Here is a 15,314-nt window from a genome sequence, read left to right on the forward strand (position 1 = left end):
AGGAGAAAGCATGCACAGTAATCAACTATCGCAAACCGGCCCAATGGTTGACCCCTGCTGCAAACACTAAGTGGGTTTGTAACACATTCGGGGTAACCCCGTGTATATCAATATCTACTTTCAATGAAACATCCAAAGACTGCATTCAGGTCATGGTAGTCCCCCGGATTGTGTGCCACCCAAAAGACTATGTGTATGCTCCTCAATTCACTCCAAAACACCACTTAGAGAAATGAGAACCGTTTACAGCCCTCACAGTTGCTATATTACTAAGTATAGGAAGTGCTGGGGTGGGGAGAGGAGTGGCTTCCTTAGTGAACCAACAGCAAGGATTTAAGGATCTCAGAATTTCAGTAGATGAAGATTTAAGTAAAGTAGAGAAGGCAATAGACGGTCTCGTAAAATTAGTAAGATCTCTTTCGGAAGTTGTATTGCAGAATAGACGGGGATTAGACCTGTTGTTTTTACAGCAAGGGGGACTATGTGTGGCTTTGCGAGAGGAGTGTTGCACCTATGCAGACCACACTGGGATAGTAACTGACACCATGGCTGAGCTCCGAAAACAACTGGAGCAGTGCAAGAGAGAAAGGGAGGCCCAACAAAATTGGTATGAATCTTGGTTTAAATATTCTCCCTGGGTAACGACTCTCTTGCCAAGCATAGCTGGACCAGTGATTTTAATAATTTTAGGGCTTGCTTTCAGCCCCTGTATTTTTAACAAAATAATTAGCATTGTAAAAAGTAGGTTAGAAGCCGCTCACCTCATGTTAATACGAGCAAAATATGAAGCCTTAAATGGGGAAGAGGCAAAAGATTATCTGGAGTTAAGTAGGAGGGAATTACAAAGATTTAGCGAACAAAAGTAATAATATAGAAAAAGGGGGGACTTGTAATAAATAAGGGGCCTTTTGTTCACCTGACAGACCTTAGACCTTGAAGGAATATTGCCAAAGACTTGTGAGGCCAGGATGTTAATTGTTCTGCTTTGATCCTCTGACAGACCTTGAAAAACTTGTTAATTGTTTTGCTCTGCTTGCTTGCTTGCTTAATAGGCCTTAAAGTAAAAGCCAGAATGTGTTCTGCTTTGCTTGCATAATCACATATTGTTTTAAGTGCCAAGAAAGGAGTCAGTGGCTGAGGAAGACTACTCACCCTCATCCCCCGACCACCAGAAGGCAGAAAAAGACCCCCTAGCAACTGGAGGAACATGCGCAGAACTACTAGAGGAGGAGCACGTAACCCGAAATCTGAACAGCTGAAAAGGAACAAACTAAGGGGGGTGGGGTGCGGCAGGTAGTGGAGCAAGGACTCCTCTGTCGCCCAGCGCTGATTTTGCTTTTGCTTTCTGTAACCAATAAATCTTTTAAATTGTTATTCGATCTTTTATGGCCCATTGCGCTCATTTATAACACTCCTGTTGTGTTTGTTTCACTTTCTCCTGTTCCCCTCCTATTTGTTGTGTTTCCCTTTCTCCTGAGAGACTCTCTGCAGGTAGGGAACAGTTGTCAGCTCAGCCATCGCCTGGGTCATCACTTGGGCCTATTGCTCCCCTCTCTGCAGGTGGCTGAGCAGGGTGGTGTGGTGGAACTGCTCAATGGCCCCAGCACACAGGCATGCTTGTCCTGTTTGCCCAGGAAAAGAGAGAAGGTGAGAAGGGAAACACAGGGAACTTGCTGACCTTGGTGTTCTGTGCCTCAAGCCTTCTTATCTGTGTTTGTGCTGGTCCTGCTCTTAGCAGTGTGACCATTTCAGGCCATGCTGCTGGGCTTCAGAGACACAACTAAAACATTTCCTTGCCACAAACTCTCTGGTAGCGCTAGGAAAATAAAGATGTCCTGATGATAGATGGAAAGAGGAGACAGCAGATAACAAACACAGACGCAGTTTTCTCCTTTAGAAATGGCTTTTCTACCACCATTGAACAGCACCTGACTTTCTTGGATGGTTTTTCCAGTCTCAGGGATGGGCTGAGGACAGCATGTAGCTGTTAGCTCATGATTTGGGTGCAGACAAGCCAACCCACGGTTTCCAAGACAGACCCTGGAGGAACTGATGCCTGCAGAGGTGGTCTCTGGCCTCCAGGCAGGCAGGAACATGGCAGGCTTGAAGCATGTTCCAGCATTGCCTTCCCATCTTAGCCAGAGTCATGAGTGTATAAATGATGTAGTGAATCCAGGCTGCGTGGCTGCAAAACCAAGGGGGCGGCAGCGACTCCTCTTAAGTGTTGCCATGGTTTAATGAGCTTGGGTTTAGCACTGAGCTGGTTTGGTCAAAAGCAGCCTGAGTAGAACAGGAAGCTGGATTGCCCCTTTGTATCCACAAAGGAGGAAGAGGGCAGCAGAAAGAAATGTTTGTTCTGTTAAAACCCAAATATATTATTTTTCCCTCTCCAAGTAAGTCATAGTGCTTGAGTGGGTAGCTGATCTTTGGCCATTTTAATTTAGCTTATGTGTGATGGAAGTAAGATGGAATCATGTTTGTAGCTTCTTGTGTGGAATACTTTAAAGGAAACCAAAGTGGCCCAATCTCAGTCAGGGCCATAAAGAGAGGACAGTCCCCAGCAGCAGAGCAGGTCTGGCACTGTGCCCATCTCTGTTCCCAGGTAGATCTGGCACTATCACCTGTTCCTTGGGGCAGAGGTTCAGCCTCGCTGGGATCACTGAATGCTCTGAAAACTGAAGGGAAAGGGAAGATGTTTCCCCTGACAATAGAAATGGGCCTGGCAGCTGTTTGTTCTCTTTTCTCTCCTGGGCTTTTCCTCCTGTCCATGGCAGCTCCCTGGGGCTGGTTATGAACCCACAGGCCTCTGGTTCATCCCAGCTCCCTGTCCTTGCTGTTGTGGGGGTGGCACCAGTGTAGCCCTTGCCTAAACCATGGGGCTGTGCCAGCCTCCTTGGCAAAAAGGTCAGCTGGCTGCTGCCTTCTGTGGTGCTGGGGTTTCTGGAAATGTACTTGTGTTTCAGCAAAAATATTTGAATGTCAGAAGGGACATGAAAAGATGGTAAATCTGGCAATCCCAAGCCAGCACTCTGCTCTTATCTCTGACAGGATGAGTTTGTTTTCCCTGTGTCCTGGAAACCAGACCTCTCTGCTTATCTCTGCTTGAACTGTGATTCTGTCCCTCCAAATTCATTTACACAAGAGGGAAATGCAAAACCTGCCTGATTTCAAAGTTTTTTTTCTCTCCCTGTTACTCTTTTCAGACTGCAGTAGTTGCAATAGAGGAATCTCACCTCCAAAAGCAAAGAGAGAACTGAGGAGGGGAGGGCTCAAGGGTCAAAAAATTTTAAAATATCTTTTTTTCTGGGGCTTTCAGAAAGACCAGGATTTTATAGTATTTCCAATATGCAACCCTGCAGTTAGCCACAACCGCTTGGAAGATCTCGGGTGTACGAGGAGGCAAGGCCCCTCCCTCTCCATAGCGTTGCCAAGTTACAGAACCACAAAGGGAGTGGCATGGGCACACCGCGGTTATATAAAGCGGGTGTCCACGGGAAATAAAGTGCAATTTATTCACCACCATTCACCATATTGGTGTGATGTGTGATCTGTCCGGCAAGGGTGTAAGTGTGCCGTGGTCTCGCTCCTAACCAGGTCGCACTAGCCTCAATCACAGGCAACTCAGTGGTGCCGAATCAAGACAAGGCACTAGCCTCAGTAGTAGGCAACACAACCCACACTCTGTTTGTGCTTGTAGGGAATGAATGCCCCCATCAGGAACAGATCCTCCCTTTCCAAAAGCTGCCATTTGCATTACTCTGCACACCAAGAACTGAGGCTTTTGATCCTCCAAAGCCAAGAGCAAAGGGCTTCAGGAAAGCACTGCAAAGGAGCAGTCGTGTTTCCTCAGGGTGTCCGCCCTCCATCCACTCCTCTTCCCTCCCCTCTGTGTGGATGCTTTTGGCCGAGCCCTGCACACCTTTCCCTGTGCTCAGTGCACAAGTTCTGGCTGCTCCAGCAGCTGCCCTCCAGAAGGAAAGAAACCCGAGCTTCCCCAGACCTCTAGCTCACATTTCTTTTTTCAGGAGAATAAGTTAAGAATTGCATGGAAACAGTCTATGTGCAAATTTGATTGTTGACCTCTGTGCTAATTGTCACATTATTGTCTCTGGTGCTAAAAGCTGTGTCCATTATGGCAGAAAGGATGGAGCAGAGGTAACCACCATCACCTGGCCTGTGTAACAGATGGGAAGGTTACTTCACATAGGGATCCAGATCTCATTTCTAATCACTAGAAATGCTTCAAGTAGCAGTAATTAACTCTTGATGGAGCTCTGGGTGGGAGGTGCAGTCTGCTATGGGTATGAAATAGAGTAACTGTGTTGGGGGTTATGTGAAGTAGGGGTAAAATAAAGGGCCATAAAGATTGGAGGAAATTGCATGCAGAGGGACTTTCAAGAAACTGTGGTCACTGTTAAGTCATTAAGACTCCTTTGCAAAGGAATTTAAACCCACTGGAGCGCTGTTCCTAATGCAATTCTCTGAGCATTTCTGGGCAGTGGAATAACCAGTGCAGCAGGAATTACTCCCCAAAATCCCACATCCTTCCCACACACCTCCTACCAAAACAGGAACAGGATACTCACCTTGATCTTGGTGCTTCCTATAAAAGCCACGGCTGCCATGATCCTTTTCCCAGTGCTCTGCCAAAGTGGTTCTGCTTCTTCCTCCATGCTGGGACTGAAAGTTATTTTCTGGCCTAGGAAGTGAAATCACAGAACCACAGAGGCTGTGTTTATTCACCTCCATTTTCTTTAGGGGGCCTGGCAGGATGCTGGCTGAGCTGCAGGAGGAGTGAAGGGGATGGGAAGAGCTGTCTGGGCCACTGGGGCTGCTGGCACTGACAGAAATGGGTCCCCAGACACCCCTCAACCGCTCCTTTAGCAAGGACTGTGGGGATCACCCCTGAGCCAGGCCGCTTCTTAAGCAAGTTGGCACACCTGGAAAGATTGGCAGCTTTTGAGTTACAAACTTTTCCAAGGTTTTTCCAAACTCTTTGTTTCTGAAGCCCAGAGTGAGTAAGTACTGCTGGCCAGGATGAAATACAGCTGTCTCTGGCAAAAGGTGAATTCCATGCAGATCTGCATAGGGAAAAGTAAATTATCTCCACTGTCATATTTCTTTTCAGGTGTAAGAGAAGTTACTTTTTGGGAGAAGAATAAGGAAAGTTTAAGAAGGAGTGAAATGGTCTCCAGAAACCTTGCCAAAACACAAACTCAACACATCCAGCTCTCACTGGGCTTTGAATCTTAGGCCTCTGCAGCCTTTTGCATCAACAGCTTCAATTTTGCTGATGCCTGAGATAAAGCACATTCTGCCCAATTCCCCACAGCAGTGTGGTGTCAGAGCCGTAGTTAGGGAAGAATCTTCATGGCAAGATGAGAAAAGACTCACACATCAATATGATGGAAGTCTAATCCGTTTATTAGATGTACAGTGCTTCTTTTATACTTTAGACATTGTTGCAACACGTGAGTCCAGCAAACATATCATTGGTTAGTGAGCATTGTCCATATACTACTTGTTATTTATTGATTGGTTGCACGCGCTTTTACGGTAATTTCTCTACCTCTTGGCTCAAGCAATCTACCACCCTAAGTCAGTCACGTCTCTTCTACCTATTTGCTACTTTACTATATTTTCTCTGCATGTCTACCTTCTTGCTTGCTACTTTAATGTACCTTCTCAGCCCCCTACTGTTGCTGCTCTAAGTCTTTCTCATCCGCTCATTGTTATTACTTTGTATCTCCTTTATGAATGGCTCACTGTCAGTATTCTCTCCGAACAGTACAGAATTATGCAGTTTTCTTAAAGTCAGAGTCTCTCATATTCATGCAACACAGCCAGAGCCCCGACAGTGTGGAAGTGTCTGAAGGCCAAGCAGCTCAAACTCTCCAGCTCTCTCCAACTCTCTTGAATTCAGCTGCACAAACACAGTCCACAGTGCTTAAGGGCAGCTGAAAGCTGCTGTTATATGTGCTGCACGTCTTCAGGGTGCCTCTCAGCAAAAGTTTTGTTGGCCTCCTTTATTTTGTCAGCCTTGTCCTCTTTCTCAAAAGGTGTGTACAGAACAGAAAAAGAAATTTCTCCACTGAGGTCTTCTTCAGTCATAGCCTAAAAAAAGGGCAAAGAAATGATACATTTAATGTTGGGTAGAGGCTAAAAAAACCCAAACAAAACAACCAGGCAGTTTGGATGGAGACTCCATGAGCCTCCATCTTCAAGGAGGAGACAGGGACCAGGGGAACTGTCATTCAGATGGAGAGAAAAAGTGATTCTGTGCTCTCTGAAAGTCACATCAGGAAGACTTAACAAAAAAATACCTTCAGCAGCTGTATCCAGAATTGCTGTGTCAGGGGAGGTTTAGGTTGGGTATTAGGAACAGATTCTCAGAAGAGAATGTGGAATTAGAGAATGAGGAACAGAATGTGGTTGGGCACTTGAATGGCTCCCTGGGGAAGTGGTCACAGCTTCAAGCCTGACAGAGCTCCAGGAGCAGTTGGCACAGGTGTGACTCCTGGCAATGGCCTTGTGCATGGCCAGGAGCTGGTCTCTGGGGTCCCTCCCAGCTTGGCCCACCCTGTGGCTCCTGCCCAGGCTGGCAGCTCTCACCTGCCACTACAGCTGGAGGAGGTCACTGGTCTCCAGCCCCGCTCCTTCGGCCAGGACATACAGACACTGTGCCACCGTGGCGCTTCTGAGGACACAGCAGAGAGAGGAGTCATCAGGTACTGGAATTGTCTGCCCAGGGAGGTGGTGGAGTCACCATCCCTGCATGTGTTTAAAGAAAGACTGGATGTGGCACTTGGTGCCATGGTCTAGTTGGAGTGTTAGGGCATGGGTTGGACTTGATGATCTTGGAGTTCTCTTCCAACCTTGTGATTCTGTGAATTCTGTGAATTCTGTGAGCGTGCAGGCAAAGAAGGGGCTCTGTGGCCGGGCTGAAGGGAGGGAGGTCCTGTTCAAGGAGTGTCAGGTGAGCTTTATACCAAAGGTTGCACAGAACTCCCAGTCTTTGTCCAGCTTTTAGATAAGCATCAGCAAACACACGTTTAGCTCCCAAACTCCCTGCCCTAAGCAGCTCCGGGTATCATTTAGGTCACACACACAAAGCCAGTGCAAAAGCCTGGCTCCTAGATGATGTGTCAGTGCTGAGAGCTGTAAGGAAAGCTGCAAGGAAAGAGATGCAGAGGAGCCCTGTGGCAGCAGAAGGACCTGGCAGCCTCCAAGTATCTGTGCAGGCACTGAAAGCAGGCGGCTTGGCGTAGGTGATTGCAGAAGTGAGAGGGGTTCTGAATGATGCACCCTGGGGAGACAAGAGGGATGGACAAGGTTAGACTGGGATTTCTTACATCCTTAAAGCTCCTAAGAATCAAGCAGTGACCGAGGCAGACACCATATGCACTTCTGCTCTACAGCTCAGTGCACCATCTCAAATGCCAGGTGAACTCTCTCTCTTGGCCTCCCTCTCTCCAGCTGTGATCAATGAAGAAAATATTATTAAAATATTACCTAAAGGTTCATTTCATTGTGGTTTTTATCCTAAATGCAATTTTATTAGTGTATTGCTCTAGAAAAAATATTCCAGGGGTAATATTCTCTCTTGCCTTTGGCATGTAGGTACCATAAGAAAAACTGCTACAGCACAAGCTCTTGTTAATCCCCTGCTCCCCAAACAGGAGCAGCAGGTGTCTGGCCCATCTCCCTGGAAGCACTGTGCATCTGGAATGGATCAGAAGGTGAACCTGAGATATTCTGAAATATGTACAAGGCACAGGTGTGAAGTGGATGAACCTTGGCCTGTGTGTCAGAGCCTTCAACAGATGCCATTAGTCCAGTCTAAACACCAGTGTCATGTGTAAGGTGTGTTTGTTTCTTGATTCCTATTTTCTCACTATTAGACTGGTTCTTCCTGCACAGCCTTTATTCCTAGTCTTTGTTTCCTTTTGGATTTCAGCCTTAGCAGTGAATCTAATCCCTATTTCCCCTCACCTGTGTGAACGATGCAAAGCAAAGGCCAGGCCCCAGTTTTAAGTAGCAGATGACGAGCTTTGACTCGATCCAGCTGGCAAGCCTGGAAAGATCATCTGGAGAGCACTTCAAGGGATCCTGTGTAGCAAAGCCTTTACCGCAAACCTGCACATGAAACAAAACCATGATTTCCAAATATTAGAATACACCATTTGCTGGGTGGAAATGCTTTTGGTGAGTGATCAGTGGAGAAAATTGAAGTCTAATAGACTGGCTTTAACTAAAGTCAGCATTACAAAAATCAGTACAGAGGGTTCTTCAGGGATGTTCTGGGTTTTTTGTTTCTGAGGGGAGCTGGATTTAGAGACTGCTGCTACAATTCTGGGATGTCCCAATCCCTCTGTCTGCAATCTCAGGGATTAATTCCATCATCCATTTTCATGGTATGTCCATTCACCAGCCTTTCCTCTTAGGAAGAGACAATTCCTCCTTTCTTCTTAAGTGACCTGTACCATAGCTCATTTCAGAATACAGGGTGCAAAAAAGCACTTTAAAAGGGTTACACTTTATCATTTTACTCACTGACTGCTATAATATTTATTGCTTAAAAAATTATTTCAGTATTGTAGAAAAAAATAGGAATAGGATATTTGTTTGTGAACTGGAAAACCCTAATATTTGACAAATAATTTCGAATGAAGTTTGGCAGAACACTGCTTAAAAAAGTGCAGTTTGTTCCTTTTCCAAGGTTACAAATGCTTGGCTGCAGGTGTTGGACTCAGAGGGAAGACAAAACATTAGCTGGGGCAGAATGAAAACTCCCCAGTTACTGAGAGGGCATTTGTTGCTGATAAGAGCTCAGATTAGAGAGGAGTATTTTTTTTAATGCTATGGGGACTTCAATTTCCTCCACACATTAATACAGATAAGATCTTGGAGAAAAGTACAAAAATGACTTTTCATAGTCCAGAGTGGAGTTCTAATGTTCCTCCTCTGCTTTATCCTGCTAAGAGGAAGGCGAGCATTCTGTCCTATCCCAAAGTACCATCTGAGATGCCTCCTCTGAGCCTGACAAGAATAGGTGCTCAATCATGGAGAACCAGTTTCAAAATCTGCTTAAACATATGAAATCTAATTCTACTCTGAGCACACTGCTTGTGCTTAGGACATATTACTGTGATTATAATGAAATTAAATAGCAGCATCAGAGATCAGGTTCCTTTTCTATTTATTCCTGTTCACTGTCAAAGTTGTTAAACTGATGGAGCAGAGGAAAGAAGTCTCTTTTGGGGTAAAATGCGGATCCAGAAATCAGGCACAGAGAAATGAACCCCACTCAGGGATGGACAGGAGAGCCATGGCCAAGAACTTGCAGGGTTCCTGCAGTTCTCTTCCCTGAGTCCCATTTCAGAACAGTCCTGAGCCAGATCATCACAGCTGCACTCACCTCAGGGGCTACTGAGGAAGGTTCCTGTTGAGGAAATATGTGGGAAGGGAACTGCTGGCTCAGTCCAAGCTGCTGGGCCTCCTGGAAGAACACAGGGATGAGCACACTCAGGATTGCACAGCTGCCCCTGAGGACCTTGATCCCAAATGTTTTCCCAGCCTACCCCAGCTCAGGAATTCCACCTCAGCCCTTTCTCCCCTCCTTGGGACACCTTTCAACCCCAGAGTTAGAAAATAGAATGAGCAACCTGCAGGAAAGTGTCCCACTTGATCAGAACACCAGAAGGGAAGTGGTTCAGAGCCCCATCCAGCCCGGCCTTGAACACTTCCAGGGCAACCTCTGTTTGCTGTGGGCAACATGTGCCTCTCTGCCCTCCTCACCATTCCTCCTCCAGGGAGGAATTTCTTCCCAATATCCAGTGGAGCCCTGCCCTTTGTCAGTTGGAAGCCATTCCCCCTTGTGCTGTCCCTGCAGGTCCTTGCACCAAGTCCTTCCCCCACTCTCTCTGAGTCCCTTCAGGGCCTGGAAGGAGCTCTAAGGTCTCTCCTGAGCCTTCTTCAGGCAGAGTGGTCCCAGCTCTCGCAGCCTTTCCCATAGCAGGGGTGCTCCAGCCCCTCTGATCCTACCTGTGGGCTCCTCTGGGCCACCAGGAATCACCTGGGAGGGGACTGGGAGAGGCCCCTTAAGGTCTCTGGGCTATAAACTGGGGTGCTGGCAATGCAAGAAGAAGCTGCTCCCTCATTAGTGCCCGCAGTGATGGGAGATGTGGCCGTGCCTGGCATGGCGAGGAGCCCCTGCTCCCTGCCAGGCCAGCTCCAGAGCAGTCCCTGGGAATGCCTTGTTGCTCCCAAAGGGAACCATTCCCCACGGGACAGCCCCGACCCCCACGGCCCCCTCTGGGCCCGGGTCAGGGGGAGCTGCCCCTTCCCCACCCACCTGCCGGGGCTCCATCAGCCCTTCTGGCAGTTGCCAGGTCCCAGTTCCCCATCCAGGGCAGCTGGGGAGTCCCTGGCCCAGCCCCACTGCTTCCTGCCCCCCCAGCCCTTCCCAGCACCCCGGGCTCCCCGGGCACCACTCCTGCTCTGCAGGTGCCGCTGGCAGGGCAGGGATGGCTCCAGGTCCAGCTGCCCCGGGACACTCAAGAGCCTCCAAAGCCCCAAACCAGCCCCTCCTTCCCCGGCTGGGGTTCAGGTGCGGGGGCTGGCAATGGGCTGGGCTCGTGCTTTGCTTCACTTTCTTAATAGTGGCTACAGTAAAATTAAAATAAATGCTTCATTGCAATGGAGAAGTTATAACTTTGGCAGCTGCTTCCCCTGCCCTGTTCTGTGTCATTGCTGTGTGGGAAGCCTTTGCTGCTGGGGGTCCCTCTTTCACTGATTTTGACATTTGATGGCATTGTTCATGTGTTAGAAAGAGAGGGTTCATTCCAATTACATTTCTTGCCTGAGCTCTTCTAGTCCAAGTGCTTGAAGTTTATTTTCTAACCTTGCTAATTTTCTCAGCTTCTGTTAATACTTGTGATTTTATAACCAAATATTCCTGGGTGGGATTTTGCAAGATTCTGTATCAGCTTTCTGTTTTATTCTTGTATCTCTTAGTGCAGAGTCAGAACTTAATGCAGCATTTTGGGAGGGGCTGGGACCCCTGGGGCTGGGAGGGGTACCTGGGCAGAGCACCAGGCTGATCTGGCCCTCTGCAGCACCAGAAGGCAGGCACCAGCAGGCACCGTCTGCAGAGGCCATGGCGGATGTGGGAGTCATTTGTTGTGTTTTATTATTTATCATGTTCCACTATGGGGGTTGGTGGTAACTTTGGTTTGTGATTTTTTTATTTGTTTGGTTTGGTTATAGGTGTGGTTTTTTTTGGCAGGCATCCATTCTAGTTGTTATTATTTTAAATTATTATCTTCTCTGTTTTATAATTAGCAGAAACCCTTCTGTGCCTATTTGCAGGCAGATCTAGAGTGAGAGGAGGTGGAAGCTGGTGCAAAGGAGCTGGAATGTCATTGCAGAATTCAGTGCAGAAGTCTCCTGTCACAGAAAGTGAGGCAGGGCCAGGTGGGCACTGAGAGGAAGGGCCGCGGTGTGGAGGTGATGGGCAGAGTTGTCCATCCTGTGCTGGGCCTCGAGGAACTGTTTTCCACTGGGCACGGTCTCCTTAGGATACCCTGGGTCAGTGTCAGCTGCAGAACGCTGTTATCACCTCTTCAAAGTGGGCACTGCAATCCTTATCTGCACTCCTCACACCTCTCTAGTTAGCTGTACAGTCGTGAAGACCTGACGGGAGGCTGGGAAAGTAGCGACTCATTAGGCCTTTCTTCATTTGAATGAGACCTGCAGTGCATTTGGTGTTCTGAGCCCAGAGCCCTCATCGAGAGGCACCTTGGACGGGGCTTTGAGCAGCTTGCTCTGGTTGACGATGTTGAAGATATGCCTGCCCATGGCAGCTGGCTGGACTTTAAAAGGCCTTTAAAAGTTGTCCTGGAGTGACTTTGTGATGTTGAATTCTATCCCCATTTATAGCCCAGAAATAAGTTTTGTAACTTTAACCTGGCTTTGACACTGAAAGGGGGGAGCAATGGAATGCCTGAGGCGGTTGCTTTCAAAACACAGAGAACGGAGTTCCATTGCTTTGTTTCCTGTACTATGTCCTGTGGTGGGTAGCAGGACAGAGCTCTCTGCTGGTTTTAGTTAGTTTTTGACTGACTGAAGCAGGAACATGGTGACAAACCAACCTGTGTCCTCTGCAGTCACGCACCCTGTGTGTCCCATCCCTGGGTATGTCCCCACTCACCCAGCCCCATGCACAGAGCCCTCAGGCGCTGTGTCACAGGTGTGTACATGCTGGGGGGCAGGCATTTAAAAGTTGTCCTGGAGTGACTTTGTGATGTTGAATTCTATCCCCGTTTGTAGCCCAGAAATAAGTTTTGTAACTTTAAGGCTCACTTTGACATTGGAAGGGGGGAAAGGAGAGCAGCAGAATGTCTGTTTTCAAAACACCGAGATCAGAGTTTCATTGCGTTGTCTCCTGTGCTGTGGTGGACAGTGGGACAGAGCTCTCTGCTGGTTTTAGTTAGTTTTTGACTGACTGAAGCAGAGAATTTCCCTGGAGAATTTTTTTCCTTTTTTCCTGGAATTATTTGAACCTGCTCTGGAGTGGGGACCTGGGGGTAGCACCAGGAGCTTGCACCTGTGGCCCACTGGGCCTGGCCTGGGGCATTTTCCAGCCCCAGAGGGACTGATAACAGCCTGAGATGAGCTACCATTCTGAGGAGAGGGACTTTCTGTATTTTTTATCTCTTCAGAGCAGCCAGAGGTTGTGTTGTTTGGTATTGCTCATTTTTTGTGCTGGGCAGTGCTTTGCCTGTTGAATAAACAGTGCCAGACCTCCAGGATGGCTGTGACTCGCTCAGCAGGAACTCTCTATTCCTGGAGCAGCTCCTTGTGCTTCCTCTGCTCTTCCCAGCAGCTCTCAAAACCCTGGGAGCTCTGCTTCTGGCATCATCCCTACATCCTAGGGCAAGGTTTTAAAATCCCTGCTTTGCAGCTTGCCATGTTTCCATCTCTTGTTGGCTGCCTGTTCGTCCTGGAATTCTGTCTGTTCAGCCAAGTAGCTTCAGGAGAAGGATGCTCATTTCATGGAAATTTTCAGGTCCCAGCTACAGCTGCCGAGTTTCTGATACATCTCATCTACCACTCTGGGTTTTGCTCATCCCTGCCTCCCCAGCTCCCTCTGCTGCAGCTCCTCGGGAGGGCACCAGGATCGGTGCTGCTGGGAGTTGGTAAAGGAAGCAAATGAGCAAAGCAGCTAATAACTGTTAAAAGGTTATTTATTGCAGAAGCACATTAGTCTCAGAAGGCACAGTCACAGACATCAAAGTCCATGCTAAGTTTTGGAATAAAGTCCCAAACAGAAGTAGGAGCTGCTCTTGTCAGGGTCCCGGGAAGCTGATGTTGCTGCAGCAGCTTTTATCTTCTTGGGTGTTGGCTGATGACGGTGAGCAAAAGCAAAAAGAAAAGCAATGGCAGGAAAAGCAGAAAAGCGATCACAAAAAGCACCAACTCTAAAACTATCTTCCTGGAGCCTCCACTGAAAACACTAGTATGCTTTTAACCTTCACTAGAAGGTTAGGTCTACTAGACCTACTTTGGTATTTAAACCTTTTACTTACTAAAAGCATTAGAGCTCATACTAAAACTTACTGACTCACTTACTTATCCTAAAACTTAAACTTACACCTCAGCCTTATGTGTGAGTGGCTTAATATACTTCAATCCATCCACAGGCTTTAATTCAATCCCTGCACTCTGATTTCTCTCTGAAGAATTCAGAGACCCCTGACTCACTGACTCCAGCAGTTCTGGGTCACTGGGTCTCTGATTCTGTTTCCTGTCCCTGTTGCTGTTTGCTTGCCTTGTTACAAAGAGCAGTAAAGAACTGAGATTCCTTTTGTGTCCGTGTCTGAGAGCCCCCACTTTCAGCACTGTGATAATCCGGAGGGAAGGGCTCACATTCTGCATTCCAGAGGAGTCTCCCACCTCCCCTGGCAGACATCTGTCTTTCAGACCAGGACAAGTGCCGTGTCCAGACTTTTTTTAACACATCCACGGACAGTGACTCCACCCCTCCCTGGGCAGATGATTCCTGTGCCCCATCACTCTTTCAGGAATTTCTTCCTCATATCCAAACTAAACTTTCCCTGGTGCAGCTTAAGGCTGTGTCCTCTCATTCTGTCAGTGGTTTCCTGGGAGCAGAACCCGACCCCCACCTGGCTGCACCCTCCTGTGAGGGAGTTGTAGAGAGTGATGAGATCTCCCTGAGCTTCCTCTTCTCCAGGATAAACATCCCCAGCTCCCTCAGCCGCTCCTCACAGGACTTGTGTTCCAGACCCCTCACCAGCCATGCTGCCCTTCTCTGGATGTGTCTCAGCATCTCAATGTCCTTCCTAAACGGAGGGGCCCAGAATTGAACACAGCACTCGAGGTGTAGCCTCACCAGTGCCCAGCACAGGGGGAAATGGTCCCTTGCTTGCAGCCAGTTCTGTCAGGTCCCAGCGGAACCTTGGTGCCATGTTGGGAGCCTCACAGTGCTCTCCTGGTTTCCATGAGACCCCTCTGTGTCACACTGGACCCTGGATTCCATGAGGTTCCATATCCTCACTCTGGTCTCCTGGGTTCCTTCTGTGCCCCCACGGACACATGTGATGACACATGAGGTTCCACTGTGTCACAAAGCTCTCCTGGGTTCCGTGAGGCCCAGCTGTGTCACACCTGGCTGGAGCCGGGGTTCCACAAGCTCTGCAAGCTCCCAGTGGCACCTGGGTTCCATGAGGCCCAGCTGACTCACGGTGACACCTGGTTAGAAGAGGTCCCATAACCTCACTCTGGTCTCCTGGGTTCTCAGAGGCCGCCCTGTGTCACACCAGCCCCTGGCTCCCAGGAGTGTCCCAGTGGCCCCTTGTTTCATGAGTGGAGAGCTTGGAGCTCCTGCCCCCTCAGCGGCTGGGGACATGGCAGGGACAGCGTGGAGACAGTGCCACCAGCCCTTGTGTCACACGCCTGTGCCTGTCCCTGCCACGCTCGGGGGGTTGGAACCTGCCAGGAGTGCTCAGGTGTGCGGTGACAGCAGGGACAGCGGGGACAGCAGGGACAGAAGTGACAGCGGTGACTGACAGTGGTGTGGCCCCGCCCCATTGACCCCGCCCCACTCAGGCCCCACCCCCTCCAGATTGCCCACTACCCTGCTGGCCCCGCCTCTTTCAGTATCCCTGGCAATGTCCCTGCCCCTCATTAGCATAAACCCCACCCTTTGCCTCGGCCCCACCCCCTCGGGGTCCCGGGCTCCCCCTCCCCCTGCAATGGGGATCATGACCCCCTAAGGGTTGGGGTTTTGCCCC

General features: G+C 48.7%; 1 protein-coding gene across 1 annotated transcript; it reads right to left on the minus strand.

Annotated features, from left to right (window-relative positions):
• Positions 1 to 1,449: 1,449 nt before the first annotated feature.
• Positions 1,450 to 11,859, minus strand: LOC130266023 (spermatogenesis-associated protein 16-like). Its single transcript, XM_056515351.1, is given in 9 exon segments — positions 1,450 to 1,622; positions 4,583 to 4,699; positions 4,941 to 5,095; positions 5,975 to 6,114; positions 6,613 to 6,697; positions 7,216 to 7,347; positions 8,024 to 8,136; positions 9,419 to 9,499; positions 11,800 to 11,859. Coding segments are annotated over 9 exon segments (1,056 nt in total).
• Between the last annotated feature and the right edge of the window lie 3,455 nt (positions 11,860 to 15,314).

The sequence above is a fragment of the Oenanthe melanoleuca genome, unplaced genomic scaffold (assembly GCF_029582105.1).
Source record: "Oenanthe melanoleuca isolate GR-GAL-2019-014 unplaced genomic scaffold, OMel1.0 S001, whole genome shotgun sequence".
NCBI lineage: Eukaryota > Metazoa > Chordata > Aves > Passeriformes > Muscicapidae > Oenanthe > Oenanthe melanoleuca.